This window comes from Ursus arctos, chromosome X (assembly GCF_023065955.2).
Source record: "Ursus arctos isolate Adak ecotype North America chromosome X, UrsArc2.0, whole genome shotgun sequence".
NCBI lineage: Eukaryota > Metazoa > Chordata > Mammalia > Carnivora > Ursidae > Ursus > Ursus arctos.
The window spans coordinates 9,250,770-9,269,724 of record NC_079873.1 but is presented as its reverse complement, the minus strand read 5'-3'; the positions used below and the strand labels follow the sequence as shown (position 1 = coordinate 9,269,724).

At 47.0% G+C, this 18,955-nt stretch overlaps 1 protein-coding gene across 1 annotated transcript in view; it reads right to left on the bottom strand.

The window, feature by feature from the left end:
- The window catches only part of FRMPD4 (FERM and PDZ domain containing 4), a 787,588-nt gene that overhangs the window by 4,773 nt on the left and 763,860 nt on the right, over positions 1-18,955 (bottom strand). Inside the window, exons 12-18 of the mRNA XM_044391879.3 lie at positions 16,566-16,702; positions 13,398-13,524; positions 11,104-11,193; positions 10,360-10,542; positions 8,315-8,453; positions 2,532-3,596; positions 843-2,132 (exon numbers count right to left, since the gene is read on the bottom strand). Coding sequence (XP_044247814.1) covers positions 843-2,132; positions 2,532-3,596; positions 8,315-8,453; positions 10,360-10,542; positions 11,104-11,193; positions 13,398-13,524; positions 16,566-16,702 — 3,031 coding nt within the window. The remainder of the gene's footprint in view (positions 1-842; positions 2,133-2,531; positions 3,597-8,314; positions 8,454-10,359; positions 10,543-11,103; positions 11,194-13,397; positions 13,525-16,565; positions 16,703-18,955) is intronic.

Sequence of the window (18,955 nt, the reverse complement as noted above, 5' to 3'; positions counted from 1 at the left end):
GTGGAAGCGAACCAGGGCAAGCTCTCCCTACCATCTACTGACCTAGCACGGGAGAGACAGTGTTAATAAACTTTGATATTTGAGAGTAGGAAAGAACATCTGTTTTTGCCACGTGACGGCTGGCCGAGTGGATCGGTGAGAGGACTACGTGCCCACTGGGTGGCAGAATAGTGAAGATGGGCACAGAAGGTGGCTGTGTTCTTTCTACCTGTGCCTATATTTTATTCTTTTGGGGAAAATAAAGCAGCTCATTGTGCATACCCCCAGAGCCTTCCTGACACCGAGGTGTGCCAGATACTTTAGAACACGTCTCGAAGAGAGTCTTACAGAGTAGGGAGAGATGTTAAGTACTGCTGAAGGGCAAATGCTCTTCCCCAACCCCTTCGATCTCTCCCTGCTACCCAGCTCTATGGTCCTTCCTCGCCCCTCAATAATGAAATGGCACAAATAGAATGCGAGGTCTTGAGAAGGACAGCAAACTCTTGGGACTCTATATCATATTGTCTTGTAACCAAAAGTCCCGCTGAGCGCTGCTAAAAATCTACATTTAGAATTTAGGAAAAAAAAATTATTGCTCTACCACATTTTGGAAGCAAGTACGGATCCAGATTCTACAGAGCAAATGCCATTTCCACTATTGTTCCAGATCTAGAAACTTCAGTGTTCACTAAATCCTGGGGGGGATCAATGACTGATAGTTAACCTGGCCATAGTTCTGCAGCCTTTAAAAAAAATTCTAACTTTTACTTTTCTTCCGCACTTTATATTTTTAGGTTTGTTGTGAACCTGGTGTACGTGCTTCTGGTGTGTAATGCAAAGCGCTAAATCCATCATTGCTGTACCTGTGGTTTCCTTAATCTTGGGGAGTCGATGACATCCATCTCTCAAAGTGCCAAACAGGGGTTCCGCGTTAATAGCTGTGTGCAGGGCGGGCACGTTCATCCGCGGACACATCCCCTCTGGCTGTGGGTGTAATTCCTTAAAGGTGGCTCCGTGGCTGGGCAGCCCAGCGGCTCTCTCCTCGGAAGGAACGTAACTCATGGCTTTCCCCGAAGTCTCAGGAATCAGGTGCTTCCCCAGGGCGGGGCAGAGCGGGGACTCCACGGGGGTGGCACAGGTGCTGCTGCTGCTGCCCGTGCCACAGCCCGCGTCCACAGATGAGCCTTGCGAGCTCTGTAGAGAAAAATGGCACTCGCTTTGTAAGGATGACATCCGCTTGGCCAAGTGGTAGTCACAAAGGCGGGCCACGCTCTCTTCCGGCTCGGGAAGCTTAGAAGGATGGTCACAGGTCGACGGGTCAGTATCCTCGGGGTTATCTAAGTCTTTGGCTGAAGATACACAGGTCACGTCAGTTAAGAAGTGGTCCCGTTGGCCAAGCGCTGAAACCTCACCGGCTTCTCCGTCAGGAGACCCTTCATCCTTCTCTTCCACCTCCCTCGTCCCCAGACCAGAAGCTCTCGGAAACGTTATCCCCGTTGCCGCTTCCAGTCCACTCTTCTCAGCCACCGCCCCCTCCGTGGCCACATACCATCTTTGGCTGTCCTTGCGAAAGGCAGTTCTTTCCAGGTTAAAAGTGCTTAGGTGTTGACCGTCCCTTGAAGACACGGTACCAAATTTACCTTTGGCTTCCTCCTCTGCCTCGGCTGTTTTGGCCCCGGGCTGTTTTTTCCCTGGCATGTTGGCGTTAGGGGGTGCCTTCCCCTCCCCATCGGCCAGCTTGCTTTTCCTCTTGCTGGTGCAGGAATACACCACCGACCCCATGTGCAGTTTGCTAAAATAGTCAGTGACCGACTTGGTCTCCATGGTCTCGGGCTCCATCTCCATGGGGTCTGGGTGAAGGACCTGCTTGGAAGGCACAACTTTGGGCGGGAGGTCAGTCACTGGGCGGGCGGCCAGGGCGTGGGAGGACTTGGGAGGCAAGCCCCCAGCAGGGGTTTTGGAGGTGGGGAACTCGGTCTGCTCCTCTGCAAGGGGGTGGTAGCCTTCGTGAGTGGCCAAGAACATGCGGGAGAGGCTTTCTGACTGCTTCTGCGCGGTGGCCAGTTCAGAGCTCTCAGTCATTTCAGAAGAGTTAGTCTCATTGCCCGAGTCTGATGAAGACTCGGGACTATAAGCCCGCAAGATGGCTACACCTGCATGCCGCAAAAGACAAGAGCCGATTAATGGATGCGTCAGAGGCACTAGGAGACACGTAAGAAAATGGGACTCGTTATTATTTTAAAAAACCAACAACAAAAGACAAACAAAAAACCAAGGTTTTCCCTTTTCAGGAAGGACTCTGAGTTTATTGCACAATTGTTCCAGAAATGGGGAAAAATACGTGCCACGTATTAAAAAAAAAAAAAAAACAACAAACAAAAAACAAAGGAAACTGCATATACAAAAAAACCCACGATGGTAGTTTCAACACACTCATGAAACGGGACATGCGGGAAATGGAGAACAGCACATAATAGGACTCCAGGAGTAAATGGCTTGAGAGGATGAAATGCATGGTTATCAGTGAATAAATGTAACAATCGTGAAAGAACCTGAATTGTCACTGGTCTGCTGTTCTTCTGACACGGACAGAGCTTCTAGAGCTTCCAGCGTGGAAACCACGGTGTTATCCAGGCCCTTCTCACACTTGCCCTCGGCGCTGGTGGGCACAGCGTCAATGAGGGACACGGGGATCTCGTCACCTTGCAGACTTCGGCCTGGCTCCTTGTCGTCGAGGAAGGAGGCTGCCTGGCTCTGAGAATCCTCCTCATCTGAACTATCTCTAAAGCCAGGTGGGGGTGCGGCGATGGCCATGTTCAGGGAACGCAACAGGAAGTCATCCTCATTGTCATCCCCTTCCGGAGGGGGCAGGGATGTGAGGTCAATGATATCATCGCTTGACCCAGACAGGTTGAGGATGGCTGGCTGGTTCATCTCTCCCACCACGAGGTCCTCCTCACAGCTCACCTCATCCTCGTCCTCTGCGTCGTCGTTGTTTTCTGCGTAACAGATGTCGTGCAGGAGGGGCTCCTCTATCCCCTCGGCGGCCTCGAAGTTTTTCACGTCACCTATGTTTGCATAAACGGAATTTGCCACAAACTGGATGCTCTCTGCCTCAGGCGCGAGATCCAGGCCCTTCATGTCGCTGGCGCTGCCCATGTAGAGATTCCGCTGCTTCTCCAGCAGCTCCGGGCCCTCCTCCAAGAGCCTTTCGTAGCCGAGAGTCGGGGGATTCATGCCATCATCCAAGGCGAGATCTCCGAAAATAAAGGACACTTTGGCTCCTCTCGGAGACTCCTGTGCTTTCTTGAGCGTTTCTGGTCCTGAGAGGGTCAACAGGGAGCGCTGAGCTAGAGTCCTGTAGTCGGCCTCACACGGAGCCTCTCCTGGCTGCGCCAGCGGCTGCTTGAGCTCGTCTGCACTGTACGTGCTGTCTACGTACAGGTGCCGGTGCTCTTTGGGACACAAGGTGCTGTCCGAAATGTCGACCGTCTTCTGTTTGGAATCTATATATGTTATTTGGGCTTCTTGTTCCCCTTCGCCGATAAAGGTGGTCATCTGGGGAATACAGTTCCAATCTGGGCCGAGGAGGTTATGTTTTCCTTTATTTTCAGTTCCTAAGGAGAAAGAATCATGCAAAGACAACATTACTGTGAGGCCTGGTTTCTTAAGTTAACGGCTTGTAACATCACTTTTGCAAACAGGGTCATGCGGCTTTCCGGATACGGTACCAGTCGACTGAGGCTTCCGGTGTCAGGACTTCCTGGTTGTGAGAACTGACCTTAATGAAATCGATCCCGCACAAAATATAATTGCTACTTGATAAAAAAAGAATATCATCGGAGAATAGGGAACTACGGCTTAACTCCATCTGACCCCTGGTTCTATTATTAGAAGACCTTATTTCCATCTACGAATGGGAATATACAACATGCCTTTCAAATTCCTTAAAGGCCATAGTCCAATCAGTTGTCATTCCAGAAAACAGATTCCCCTCTTCTCGTAAAGCAAGATCTGACATTCCCCACTTTGTGGACGAAGATGTTGGACTTTCTCCTCATTGAGTGAAAAGAAAGTCAAGGAACTTCACACATCCACCACATATTTTAGGAAATATTGTAATGATAATGCAATAATGTCACAATAAAAATAACCTAATATATACGTAAATTAAAACATGATAATATCGTAATGATAGCACAAAAACCTCTATCTTCAGCTTTTGTATATCCTAGTGGGTGTTAAGATATTCACGTCTAGGGGCGCCCGGGTGGCGCAGTCGTTAAGCGTCTGCCTTCGGCTCAGGGCGTGATCCCGGCGTTCTGGGATCGAGCCCCGTATCAGGCTCCTCTGCTGGGAGCCTGCTTTTCCTCTCCCACTCCCCCTGCTTGCGTTCCCTCTCTCGCTGGCTGTCTCTGTCAAATAAATAAATAAATAAATAAATAAAACCTTAAAAAAAAAAAAAAGATATTCACGTCTAAGGTCAGGATGGAAGCCTGCGGCTGTGCACGCACACACACGTGTGTATGGCTGCATAAGGTGGAGTACATCACAGGTAATGTACTTCTCTCTCTTTTTTTTCTCTCTGCTGTTTCTGAGCATAGCTAACAGTTTGGCTAATTTTAATTTTTATTGGTATCAGGAGAACTCCTGAAGATTTGTTTGATGTTCCTCATGAATTAAAATTGCAAAACCCTAATTTAAAAATCATTGTTTTATTTGTTCCTCAAGGGTCTTCCAAGAGGGAATTTTGATGTGGAGATTTTGCTCTGACATTTAACAAGACAAGGCAGTGTGTCATTCTGTCAATATCGCTTTGCAGATTCCAGAGGAAACATTCTGAAGAAATGTTGGGGCCATGCATTCTCCCAGTATGCCCTCAAATTGCCCCCTGGCCTGAGTCTGGAGAATGCTGACATCAGATGTACAAGATATACGGGGAAAAAATCAGTTTTACTGAAGACGTGTTTGCTTCCCCCAAGTTATACACATTAACCTCAATGCTGAATGTTGTTCCAAGTCCTTTTGCTAAATGCATATATTTTCATGAACAGCAAGTAAAGATATCATTTTGAAGACACTGAGGTACACCAGAACCATATTTACATATTACCTTAAGATAAATGTATCTGGGGGGGCTCGGCATCGTTTTAGGACCAATTTCGATTACGACCGGCTGTGTGCCGGGCTGTGCTCGTGAATGTCAGGAGACTGAATTGCTGGGAGAGGGCGGGTGGTTTAGCAAAGCTGTGAACGAGCTCTGGGTTTAAACCAGTTGCTGGCAAACTTTTCCTATAAAGGGAGGGCTAGATGGTAGACACTTTGGCTTTTGTGGGCCAACTGCTCAGTCGAGCAACCACTTAACTCTGCTGCCGTGGCACGAAAGGAGCCATAGATGATACATAAAGAAATGCATGGAGTGGGTTGAACGGTGGCCTCTTCAAAAGATCTGTCCACTCTGTGAATATGACCTTATTTGAAAAAAGAGCCTTTGCAAGTATAATTCAGTTATGGATCTTGAGATGAGTTCATCCGAATTACCAGAGTGGGCCTTAATCCAATGACAAGTGTCCTTATAGGAGGAAAGCAGAGGAAAATTTGGGCCCCAGAGAAAAGCAGGGAAGGCCGTGAAGAGGGAAGCAGAGATCGGAATTATGCAGCCATAAGGAATGCTGGTGGCCCCTGCAAGTCGGAAGAGGCAAGAAAATATTCTCCCCTTGAGCCTTTGGAGGAAGTACAGCCCTACAGCGGCCTAGATTTTGGACCTGTAGCCACCAAAAGTGTGAGTGAACAAATTCCTGCTATGTTAAGCCCCAGCGTTTGCGATAACCTGTCATGGCAGCCCTAGGAAACAAATACAATGTGCATGGCTGAGTACCAATAAAACTCATTTACAAGAACAAGATTTGATCCCTGAGTCATAGTTTGCCAACTTCTGGATTAGAAAGCTGACCAGATCGGCGGCTAAAACAGGTTGATTGATACTTACTCAGATCCTCCTAATGCTTCAGGGATTCTGAAAGTGACTGAAGGTTAATTTTCAGGATAGGGAAGAAATAGGGGCTTGCTGTTCCTTATTAGAGGTATTGACTAAGGTCTCTGATCAATTTGACATAAGAATAAAATACACACTCAATCTTGGCTTCCTTCCAGAAGGGTGCACTGACTTGGCTTTCGGAATGATTTTAGAGACCCAGAAGGATGTGGGTTAGGAACTGGGGTCTGTACCATGGTGCAATCTTGTGGGAGGACAGTGTGGACCAGGGATGAACTGGCGTAAACAGACTTCACTCTCTCTACATTTCTCGGGTCTCGGGGTGGGGCGGGGGGAGTTTCCGAACAGGAGAGAGAACTTGCAACCTCGAGAGCGTGCTAAGCCCCCGGCTGCTGCTCAGGTCGACCAGGTGCTCCTTGGAGCATGCTGGCTCTCTCCCTCGGCCCCCACTGCTCACACGCACATTCCCCACACCCCCAGCAAGAGAGAGGTACCCGGAGCACATGCCCTCACCCTCATTCTCAGTGCAGAACTGGGAGAAATTACTGAAAGCCTGAAGTTTCATTCTTTCCCAATGGTGATAATAGTTTCCCCCCCTTGAAATCTGACCAAACAGTACACTGTGGGTCACTGTCAAATGGACAGAATGGAGGCCCTTATTATTGTGACTGTTTTTGAAATGGAAGGTTTCGTCGTCTTCATGTACGATCTCCACAGCCTATGGGGAAAAAAGGTTTTATTTTCAAGATCTACTTCAAGATTTGAAAATTAAAAGCCAAAAACCAGTTTTCCAATGCGAAAGGGCTGTGCTACATCACAGAACTGATCTTAGGAATTTCCCAGGCTGGGGCGAAGTTGCTCGAAATCTCCTAGCTCGAAAACATGTGATCCCACAAATGTTCACTGCCAGAGCCAGCGCACCCTCACCACCGCCTTCTTGTTCCTCCCCTGTTTATTTTTGGTCATTTGCGTGTCTCAGGGTCTTTCCTTGCCTTCTGTCTGTCTTCTTTTCCTTTCTCCGTTTCTGTCACTTTCGTCCTCAAGTTCTCCCCTTCCTGCTTCCCTGCCCCTTGTTGACAGAAGTCCCTGGCATCCTTTTAGGTGTTGTACACAAGTTCCTTCCAAGCCCTTCCCTTGCCAGCTAGCTTCTCGATCCCAATTTTACAAATGAGAAAACCCAAACTTAGAGAGATTAAAACAAGACCCTTCCAGGTGGGGCTGGATCACGTCTAGTCGTCATTCCAAGTTGCCTTCTGGCATGCCTCGTCCACCTCCCTCGTTTTCTCTCAGGCTTCCCTTGTTCCTCTGACCAACGGCTCCCCCCTGCCCAGCTGCCGTCATAAACTTCGTGCAAGTGTGTTGGGTTGTGCGTACCTACAAGTGACAAGATATTTAGGGAATAATGATTTATGTTTTCTGCTAAGTCTGAAAGTGAGAGGATTTTTCCTTCCCTCCTCTCTCTTTCAGAAATGGGGACAATGGAATTTGTTCTTCAGATTTTCCCTTTCTTTTAAGAGAAACTCTGATTACAGAAGCCCTGATTATAATTTTTTTCGTGGGTCGGCAGCTGTGGCTTGAGGGCTAGTGTCTGTCCATCAGTCACATTTATTGAGTGTCCACTGTAGATGGAGGAAAAGAGTCAAACACTAAAGGAAAAAAATTCTAAAGCAAACGAAAACCACCCACTCTCAGAGAAGCTGTTAACGCCGCAGCCCTCCTTGTCCTCGCCTGTGAGCTCAGTCCTGTCAAGTGGGTGAACTTGTTTGATGTCTTTGCCATCTCCATGTTTCTGCTACACAGCTAAGATGGCTGCTCGGGTTCCTTCTAGAGGCCCAAGTCCACGTGCTGGCTGATCCCCAAGTCCTCCAGTGGGTCTCAGAGCTCCCAGAAACCTGGATGTAAGTCTGATGTAGGAGGAAGTGCCCAGACATCTAGGCCCAGGGCCCCTTGAGGAGGGAAAAGCCCTAAGGGGGGGGAGGGGTTCACAAGTCCTACTGCGCATTCCATCATTAGTTCTCCACATCCTGACCTCTGGAAGAGCGAGGCAATAAAAACTCAGTCGTAAAGACTGATGCTTACTACCTTCACAATAGGAAACTCACTCCCTTTGAAACACATTCCCCAGCGTTTCCAAATGACGACTAAAATAGGATGGAAAAAAAATCAACATTTTCATTAAAAAAATTAGACCATATTAGAATTATTTGAAGGCTTTTGTATTAAATTTGGACATTAGATTTTCGTATGAGCACAATTTGAACTTTTCAAGAAATGTCCTTATTGTTGTCAGGTGGGGTGGGGGAGGGGGGTTAGTGCTTCATGAGTTTAGGAAGAGAATACCTGTTTCCTGGGTCCCTGTATTTTTCTTGTTGGCCATGTTAAATATTGACCTCCTGGAATCCACAAGTAGCCGGTAGTAGCCAGCAGTTAAGCAGGCCAGGTTCATGGCATCTGATGATTCCATCAGGAGTGTGATGGGCTACGTAAAAGAGAATATATTGGTTAAAGCCATCCCTCCTTAATAAGCTCCCTCAGGTGACAGCAGTTGCACTGGCGCTTATGAAATATAACAAAGAAAGTTACTGAGTAACCATTTCACTGGAGAAACACAGAAGGTTGGAAATAACACCGAGAGCCTTACTGAAAAACATTTGGGTGACACCATCTTGAAAGCGTAGACATTTTGAATCTTCCCAAGTAATATTGGAAAGGGAGAAAAAAACATTGATTTTGTTTCCAAATAGTTAACATTTAAAAAAAGTGACAGTTAAGGAGTCAGTTACCAAATGTGAACCTGCGATCTGAAAAATCACAAGAAGATTAAGTTTGGGTTCATGGTGAAAATTAGTGTTGAAAAGAAGTAAAAATTCAAGTGGAAATTATGTCTAAGACTGAATGAAAAGTGTCAAAAAGATCCAGGAAAAGGATGCTTGTAGAAGAAAGTGTAAAATCATAGGAGAGCAAAACAGAGATGGGAGTTGAGAAAAGGCCTTGCTAAAACTTTCTGTAAACAGTGAGGCTATCATATGATTGGAGACGAGCCTTGGTCATTTGAGAAGAAGTGGTTAGTTGAAGCAATTATTCTCCTTGAATTAGGAAGGGTGCACTGGCTGGTGCGTTCTTGTTGAGAGAGAGATAAAGAGGAGAGAGAGAGAGAGAATGAACTTGACAGGAATAAGGGAGCAACACAAAAGCAGACACCCAGAGAGGCACAGAAACGTCGAGGTGACCAGCTCTTGCTTTCACTTCCAGGTATAGGACCCTGGCCACGTTTGATGGCCCTGGCTAGTGGAATCTAACATCCCACCAAAAGCCCCCATACTACTTGATAACCTGCCTTTTCTTTCCATTTCAATTGAGGTCTCCCCTCAAGGCAACCCACAATTCTTTCATATAAGCAGGAGACCACCAGTAGGGTCTTGCCACCTACTTCTGTTGGGTCGGATTACCCTGTTATCAGGTGTGTGAGGACTGCACCCAATTCGCTCTTTTCCCTACTCTTTCTACGAGGGGGCCATTGTTCTTAGCATCTTTGCTCATGGAGTGGGCCAGGCATCCCAAGTCTATTCTTGCACTTTCATTGCCAGGAAGTCAACTGGAGCCCCTGAATTCAGCCCATGAGATGCCACCAGCCACGGCCGCCATGTCTGAGCTCCATACTCTCCCTTTCATGGTCACTTCTTCCCCCCGCAGAGCACAGAGAGGCTTTTCAATTTTGTGTAGACAGAACCCTCACCTGTTCTCAGAGCACTCCTCCTGGTTGACACGGTTTCCTTTTCTCCATGGAAACACAGATGTGTTAACATGGCCCAAATCCAATGACTCATCCACTACTGGGACAAGAAGGTAGGTACAGGGGACCTGGATTATTTCCCGTCAACATCTGTTGCGGGAGTCGAGTTCTGCCCTTTGTGGACAATGTCAGATTGTTGTTTTAAATGGAATGGCCGTGACATTCATAGGGGCCAGCCATTCAGTCAGTACTAATGGCTATAGCACAAAAAGACTGACTGAAATGCTCAGCTTTTTCCAAAGAATAAACACATATGGGCCCAATGGGAGTTCTAAACAAAGTTGGAAAAAATCTCCCTGACTCTTGGGACAGGAATATTCTAGAAGGCTACCAGGGAAAAACCTTCCCACTCTCTATGATTCATGCACTCGGGAGCTACAAGGGACCTTAGAAACGAACTCGTTTGCTTTCTCATGTGTAGATGAGACATACATGTCCCTCGGGTCGGAGTTGGGTGGATTTTTCTCTGTACCTCGTCACATTTCTGATCCCCTGCACACAGTGCAATGTCGACTGCTTTGTAAATAGCAGCGGTGTTGTCACAAATGAGCTACTCAGATCAAGGCGCCGTGTCAACAGCTGAAAGATTTACCTTCACATCCAGCACGTGCAGCTCCACCCGCACCAAGCTGTCCTCCTCGGTGAACATCTCGATTCTGTTGACATGGCTGAAGTCGGCCAAGAGAGCCACCAGATTGGTTTTGGTGTTTATGACGTGGCTTATGCCGTATCGGGGCCCAACCAGGAGAGTCACTTCCGAGCGCTTTTCCGCCTGCTGAGAGATGTGGACAAAGCCTAAAAATCCTAGACCTCTAAAACGCCACGCAGAGTCGAGCCTGAGAGTCTGTTCTTAGAAGATTACGTTTTCTTTAGCAAGTGTTTCTCGATTATATTGTACTAAATCATCCAATTAGAAGAACCAGACATTACGATTGCATCGAGGCTCTGATAAATCATGAATAATGTAGAAAGTCAATGTTATCATAGCACATATATTCATAATCATGAGACACTTTAATAAATGAGATTTTTTTTTTCTTTTTTAGCATGAAAGCAACTTCTGGCCCGATGATTTAAAAGAAGGCCATTGTTAGAGTGCATCGATTCTCTGGGTCCTTCGTATTTCTTTTTCTAGCACATTCTGCAGTGGTGTTATCTAGTTTAACATTTCTTCTGATATTTCCAGACTGTGGTGCAGTCGATTAGAAATGAAGGCTGGAAAAGATTCACAACTGATTTGCTTTTGTCAAAGGCAGCTCATTCAAGACAGCCCTATGGCAGTGACATTTTGCAAGGCTTCCACAGCTCCCAAGAGAAAGCAAGAAAAAGCAATTACCACTAATGTCGCCTTGAACACACGACCCCCATACAGTCGAAGGTCACTGAGGAACTTGAGATAATGGACCTTGGCTTGCAGTGCAGAGAGCTGAGGAGAGAAAAGAAACCTCAGGTGTTAATTCCAGTGGGTGCGGTTTGGTCTCTGCTGGAAACCAGCTAAACACCAGGGCGAACCGGGGTGCTCTCACTGCCAACAGATGGGGTGTGACAAGGAGTCTTCAGGAAGACTCAAAGTAAATTGCTATGTATTTGGTTTCATGATAAAGGGCTGCAACAAGGCATCTAGATTAAAACCTTTTTATCTGGGGGGGAAACGCATAGGGGGGTGTCCATAAACATGGATATGCCGCTCCAGGGCACTCAACAAACGAGAGCAAGATGGTAAGCTATTCCCCTGAAATGTCTGCTCATTAGAGACTCCAAGAGTCGAGTGGTGCTTTCCAATCGCAGGTAGGGACGAAGAGGGGTGCGTACAGGAGACACACCTGTACAGAAAGTTTGTGGGAGTTGTTTTTGAACACACACCTGCCATCTATATACAGCCCGTGAAAGAGGCTCTCCACACTCATCTCAAGTTTCTTCTGGCCTTTGCAAGTTTTCAGGGAAAATGAACTTTCTGTGCTCCAATCATTGGGGAAATGTTTGAACTTGTCAGAAGTGCCTGTTTGATTAGTCCAACTCAAGCATCTATTGAGTTTCATGAAGGATATAAAAAATAGAATTTTACCCAGATAAAATTTATCTTTTAAAGACTTAAAAATGGAGATTCCCACGTCGTAAAAGGAGTACTCGATTGTTAACCAACCCTAAATACACTGCCCTTTATGGCACTGTTAGTTCTGTTTAAGCCATCCTACTTCTTTCGGAAACCCAAAGCACTTTGCAAATTGATTTGAAAGCAAACCCCTCACTCTTGGCTAGAAAAACTGACCTTTATAGAAAAACAGTGATAGATAGATCCTAGGGCAGTTAACCAAATTATTACAAAACCAGTGGCCCATGCTTGAATAAAAATCATATCGAGCCAGCTGAAAGAAATTAGCTTCGGGCAAATCAGAACCGAGATTAAAAAAAAAAAATCTATTTCTTTTTTTTAGAGTTTACTTATTTAAGTCATCTTGACACCCAACATGGGGCTCGAAATCATGACCACGAGATCAAGAGCCTCACGCCCTACCCACTGAGCCAGCCAGGCGCCCCTACAAAATCTTGATCCCTGACGTCCTCCTAGATTTCTGTGAGCCGAATGCTTACCGAAATGAGGAAGTAAGGCACCAGGGGCCGGAGGTGTCAAGCCTGATTTTACATTTTAAAAAGCCATGGAGTGAGGAGGGAATAGCAATAAGGATGTTTTAGCCAGTAAAAATGACTTATAACCCAATACCAAGACCAAAGCATTGCTCACATAAACAGTGATTTGTATTAGAACCGCCCAAGTTTCTACGGCCAACATCAATTGTTAAGCGTTCTCGGGTTGTTACACTGCTTCCGACTTTATAGGTCCTGTATTTTTAGGCGCCTTTCTGGTTCTTGAAGCCCTTTGCTTTTTATTACCTGTAAACATAACTCTCTATTCTGACCCACAATCTATTTTAAAATGTCCTTTCTGTTTCTTCTGATAAAAAATAAGGGAGATTTTTAACACTAACGATGGTGAACGGTAGAAATAATTTTATCTTCCCTTCGAAAGTAAGATTTAATTCAGTGGTTGTCAACCAGGGGTGATTTTGTTCCCCAGGGCACATTTGGCTGTGCCTGAAGACATTTTTCTATGTCCCGATCAAAGGCATCTTGTAGGTGGACACCAGGGATGCTGCCACATACCACGCAATGCACAAGACAGCCACCCCCTCCCCAGCAAAGAATGATTCCAAATGTCAACATGGGGAGGTAGAAACCCTGGTTTAAATAATGCGATATCTGGTCTGTGAGGACCCTTGCAGGCTGCTGCGCATTTAAGACCGTCTGAGTAGTAAGCAAGAGCACGATGGAAATGCACAATTATCTTGCCAATTCTGGTCTCTAATCACACACACGTGAACACACACACTCCGTATCATAAGTCCATAGCTTACAAGAAATAAGTAAGTTCCCATAAGTACACATACTTTCCATTAGCCTTAGAAACAGGTTAATAGTGGAAAGAAAGGGGGGAGTTGGGGTTATACAGTTACTGCCTTTGAAAATATGGTGTTAAGTATTTTATTCACGGGCTAATTTTAAACATTTTTAAAAATGCACGCAAGCCTTTCTCTTTAAAATCCATTTTCTATTAAGATGCAAATGTGATACCTTTTTACCCGGTGGTACCAAGTTTTGATTTGCTTTGACAAGGTGTGAAAGTGCTTTCTTTATGTTCTTCTCTTTCATGCTTTGCAGCACAGCAGAGGGAAGAAAAGTCTCTAATCCCCATTCTTTTCTGCAATAAAGAGCATATCTTTAATTTCACATTCTTGTGATGATTAGTTACCTAAGACAAAATGGCGCTCTGATGTTTGTTGGAACAAACGAACTCCGAGGAAGTCAGGAAATGGAGGTAGGTCCCCAATTAGGGAAGCAACTTTGAATTTACACTCAGGAAACATACGATCTGATCAGTAATACATCTGTTTGCATTTTAAAGGAAACATATTCTTTCCTCTCCAGGGAGAATGCCTTTGGGACCAATAGAGATTGAAGAGACAATTTACGCAACCCACCTTGGAGTCTCATTGAATTCATTCAGGTGTCTGAGTCTGTATTTCCAACACACTTTCTCCCAGTTCCTTTGTTTACTGCCATTGTTACTACTCCCTGTCAGCCCACAGGGTCTTTCTCTCTTCACTTAGAAGGGCCTATGCAACTCCTCCATGCATGCCCTCAAGCCATTCTTCCCTTCCCTTCCTCCTCCCCAATAGCTGCTTCACTAGAAATACACACTTCTCTTCTCCGTGGGCTAGATGATGTCTGTCGAGGTCCTTCATGCAACATTTCTTGCTGTGTGTGTGTGTGTGTGTGTGTGTGAGAGAGAGAGAGAGAGAGAGAGAGAGAGAGGAGTGCTGCTGGTGTGGAGTCATGGTCGGGTTCATGACACTTAAGTATGTGTGCCATTGATGGGGAAGTGGAAACGTCACCAATAGGTGTGCATATACAAGAAAAACAGACAGATAGGACTGGGTTGATACAGGTTTGTGGGGGGCCCATTTCCCCAGCGATGCTCCGTAGTTTGAACTCTATGAACTCTATTCCGATTGCTCAGGCGCCCAACCAGTGTCTCCTAAATACTGTAAAGACCTTCAAGGTTTGGTTATTTCCCCTACGCCAGATCTCCTCCAAAGAAGGGTAGGGATGGCCTTCCCCCACTTGACCATCCATGCCATTGCTAGTTAAGATGGGGTTTTTCACGATCACCATGTCCTCCTCCTCCACTTGCACATATGTCTCCCCATCATCGGGCACTCCTTATGGGGGTGCCTGGTAATTCTACTTGTATCAGTATTTTATTTTATTTTTTTATTTTTTTATTTTTTTAAAGATTTTATTTATTTATCTGACACAGAGACAGCCAGTGAGAGAGACAGCCAGTGAGAGAGAGACAAGCAGGGGGAGTGGGAGAGGAAGAAGCAGGCTCCCAGCAGAGGAGCCCGATGTGGGGCTCGATCCCATAACGCCGGGATCACGCCCTGAGCCGAAGGCAGACGCCCAACCACTGAGCCACCCAGGCGCCCCCTGTATCAGTATTTTAAATCATAACTTTTCGTATCTTTTTTTTTTTTAAAGATTTGAGAGAGAGCGCACATGTGCACACACAAGCAGGGGGAGGAGCAGAGGGAGAGGAAGAAGCAGGCTCCCCACTGGGCAGGGAGCCCAAAGCAGGATCCCGAGATCACAACCTGAGCTGAAGTCTGACCTTCAACCGACTGAGCCCCCCAGGCGTCCCTCATATCTTTATAATCGGATCACAAGTCCTTTATGCTCAGGATTATAATTTATGCTTATTTGTACTTTCCCCTGGCCTAGCGTGAATACCACCTAAAATGCTCAGTGAACAGGTGTTGGGTGAGTGAATTAATTAATGAGAACATTATCCTAGACTCTAAGATTCTTACTCAAGCCAGTTACCTCTGGCAGGTTTCTAACTGTACCATATTCCAACTGGTAAAATGTGGGGACAGACAGTAGGAATAGAAATGCATTTTAATGCTCTGAAAACCATCTCGGGTTGTTTGGGCCACCTTTTCACATGGAGGCCAGTATCACCCATGCCCAGGAACACATACGAAAGGGGAACGGATGAGGGAGCAAATGTGTCCCACTGAGCGTAAGACCTCTCCGTGAGCCGCGTCTCTCTCAGGCGACACTCACAGCCTGTGTGGCAAGAGAGAGGTAAGCCATCTGTGAAACAGAGTGGGCTGAGAAGGGAAGGCCTGAGGTTCTCAAACTGCGCCTGAGGATGTGTCCCTCAGTGCAGATGTGCGAACCGAGAGCTGTGAGAACAGTGGCCTGGGAGCCCAGCAACCTGGGGCTCTCATCCTCCCTACACAGGCTCACGAACTCCGCTGAGAAGAAGCCATTTCGCTCCCTGGTGGCTCAACCTGGCATGCGGGGGTTTCCAAAGGCTTTCTAGGCAGCCCACGGGAAGCTTCTTTGGAAGGCGGGATTTCAATGAGCTGGCACGTCACTTGTGCAGATGGAGAGGGCTCTAAGGCTTTTAGTGTTACGTGGAGATGTGGCTTCGGTCCTGCCATAGACTTTGGCCAAAGAGGCAGTACTCTACCTGATGCGGAGAGAAGGCAGTCACGTTTTCCAAACAATATTCAAATCCCGAAGCCAAGTTTGATGGCGTGGCACCCTTCCCCACTGTTACAGCTTTTTACTACAAATACCATCCTTCCCGGTTGTGACCAAGATCGTTCCATTTATACCGCCTTTTAGCCATCCGAAGTCATCTCAGGGGATGCGGGCCACCTTCTAAACACAGGTGCCTCCACTGATCACGCAAACCGTAGCAGTGTGGAGCCCCACCGCCTGCGTTCGAGTCCTGAGCCCTCGAGCTAGTAGCCGCGTGACTTGGGCAAAGTACTTTGTCAGACCGTGCCCGGGTTGGCTCACCTGTAAAACACAGCTAACATGCTACTGCTCTCCTAGGGACGTCGTGAGAATTAAAGACCTTTATGTCTGAAAAGCACTGAGACCAAAGCTTGGCTTAGAATGAATGCCGTTTAGGACTTTTAAAACGTAGGCTTCATTTGAAATCTGATCCTCCTTTTTTAACCACAATTCGCTAAAGGTGGATTATGTAAGAAGTGGATCTCTTCCACCCAGAGCGAACACGATGTTCGTAGATTTTGCCCATGTTGAACAAATGCCCTGCCACAAACAAGATCAATTTTGGAAATAGAGACATACGTAAAAAATACACTTGGGCGTTACGGAGGCAGCATCTTTGTGCCTGAAACAGCTCTGAGGCTCAACACTTACTCGATGTATTTGAGGGAGATTTTCTGTGTTTGCTTGGTGGTAACGGTTGCGATGTACATTTGCAAAGCCGCCAGCCGCAGGGCTATGTCATATTTCAGCTCCGGCCCAAACCGCTCCTGGACGACGTCGTTACAACTCTGCAAAAGAGACCAGCAGAGGGCGCCACGTGTCAAAGAATGGGCCGCAGCGCGCTGCCTCAGGGACAGGTGACCTGCGCTTCCCCCAAGGTTCCACCCTCGCTTCAAAGGCAAGGAGGCCAAATGGGAAAACATTTCCACCAGACTGCTTGGAACCCAGTCGGAATTTGACTGCATGCACACACACAGACCACACAAAACAGAACACTCATCGACAAGTGAGCTATTTAAATATTTAGCTTTTTGTAAGAATTAGGAATTTAGGTTGATCTCCAAACACAGGTGCCGCAATGGAACACGCAAAGCACAGACAGCACCATGTGGCTTCTGCTAGGGTTGGAGTCCTGGGTTCAAATCTTATTCCTCCACTTCAGAGGTGTGGGGACTTGGGCAAGCTCCTTAATTGCTCTGTGCCTCAGTTTCCTCTTTTGTAAATTGGGGACAGTATTGCTCCCCATTCACAGGGTTATGGTGAGGATTAAATGAGTGAACAATGTAAAGCCCTTAGGACTCTACCAGGTACATTTTAAGCATTTGTGGGCATACACAGCTGTTATCACCAACGTCTTTAACTTCCTCTTCGCCATCTAGAGCTGCTTTGGGGAGGCGGAGTTAGCAAGGCCATGGACAGCAGCAGCTCTGGACTCCCACCCCCCTGCTTCGGAATCCTGGCTTTGCCAGTGCTTCCCCTGCACGTGTAACTTCCACCCCTTCACTCTCGCAGCCTCCGTTTACTCATCCGTGCAATGGGGATTCGTGTTAGCGACCTCCCTGGGGGAGGTGAGAAGACTGAAGGAGCTACACGTCGTCACAGTGCACTGGCGCGCTCAGTAAAGGGTTGCTATTGAAATCCTCGGTTCGTTCCAGTGATGACTGCCCCTGCCGGGATTCTGAGGGAGTCCTCTCATACCCCTGGGCCTCAGTTTGCTCATCTGTACGAGGGAGACGCCTACATCACAGGGTGATGAACGTCAAATTGCAGAGTGGCTGAGAAACGTGCCAAGTCCTATGTGACCACAGTGGCGTGCTCACTCGTTCGGAGCAGAGCACGGAGCTACGCATCGCCGGGAAGCGCGGCCCTGCTTCCGTATGTTCTGCAGATGTGTGCGTGCGCATTTCTGTACTGGAAAACCAGGCTTTTGGACTAGAAAATATGATACTTAGTTTTCTTCTTCCTTGTTTGCCCTGTTGCGAGATTTCAAATGCAAAACTGTCTCAGGATCTGTTTGGCTCTTTTCCAAGAGAAGCACATTGGTGACCCCTTCCTGTATCGACTTGGCTCAGTGGGAACACGTACCGCTGTATGGTTTCTGCGCACAGTATTTACCCTTCAAATACTTACCCGTGCCCTAGCGGGGCCGTACAGCGCGTGCTCTGTCCCCACGGTCCAGGCTCGTGCCGCTTGGCTTATCCCTTCACCCCTAAGAGGGAAGTCCCTTTCTCTCCCTGCCTCCATCCTTCTTACCTTAGTTTCTCCCATATCTGACACCTGTCAGGACGGCAAGCACACCTTGCTGGAAGCAGGCCTGACAGGGGGGCGGGACACAGGGCGGTCTGAGTGAAGGCAGCCTCTGAGTGCCATTCCAGGCCCCCGTTTTGGTTTAGTTTTGGGTTTCTCAGTTACTTCCCCGTGCCTAGGGGTGTCCATCAAGGGGCACCATGGGATGGAGGGTCACCTTACGGTCTTGTGAAGGGGGACGGTGAGGAAGCCACTGGGCACAGTGCCAGGTCGTCACAAGCCACTGATGCTTGTTGGTAAATCATTTTAATAAATGGCTTTCCTCTAGGACCGTTAGCGCAGGTCACATGTGAAACGGGATTTTAACACAGGCTTTAGAGACAAAAAGCTTTGATCCTAGGCTCTGTCAGCTACTAATCGAATGCCCTCGAACACAGCATTTCATCTCTCAAGTCTGTTTTCTTACCTGAAAAGTGGGCTAACTCTCAAGGTTGCTGGCACATCTGTGAAGGCTGTTTCATAAACTGGAATGTGCTTTACTAGGGTGAGTCACCACTGTTACTTCTCCGAAGAGTTGTGACTGGGACTGTGGTTTCCCATCCCTTTCACACCCTGTGTTTAACCAGACTTCTAGGTGAGTTTTTGTCAAGGTGATTAGTCACTTCATTACATTATATAATTAGTTCAGACTGATCCTGGCGAATTAGTGCGAAGTCTGACATATAATTGTGTGGGACAGATCATGCTTTTCTTACTCATAACTACATGACTTAAAACACAGTTAACACAAGCAA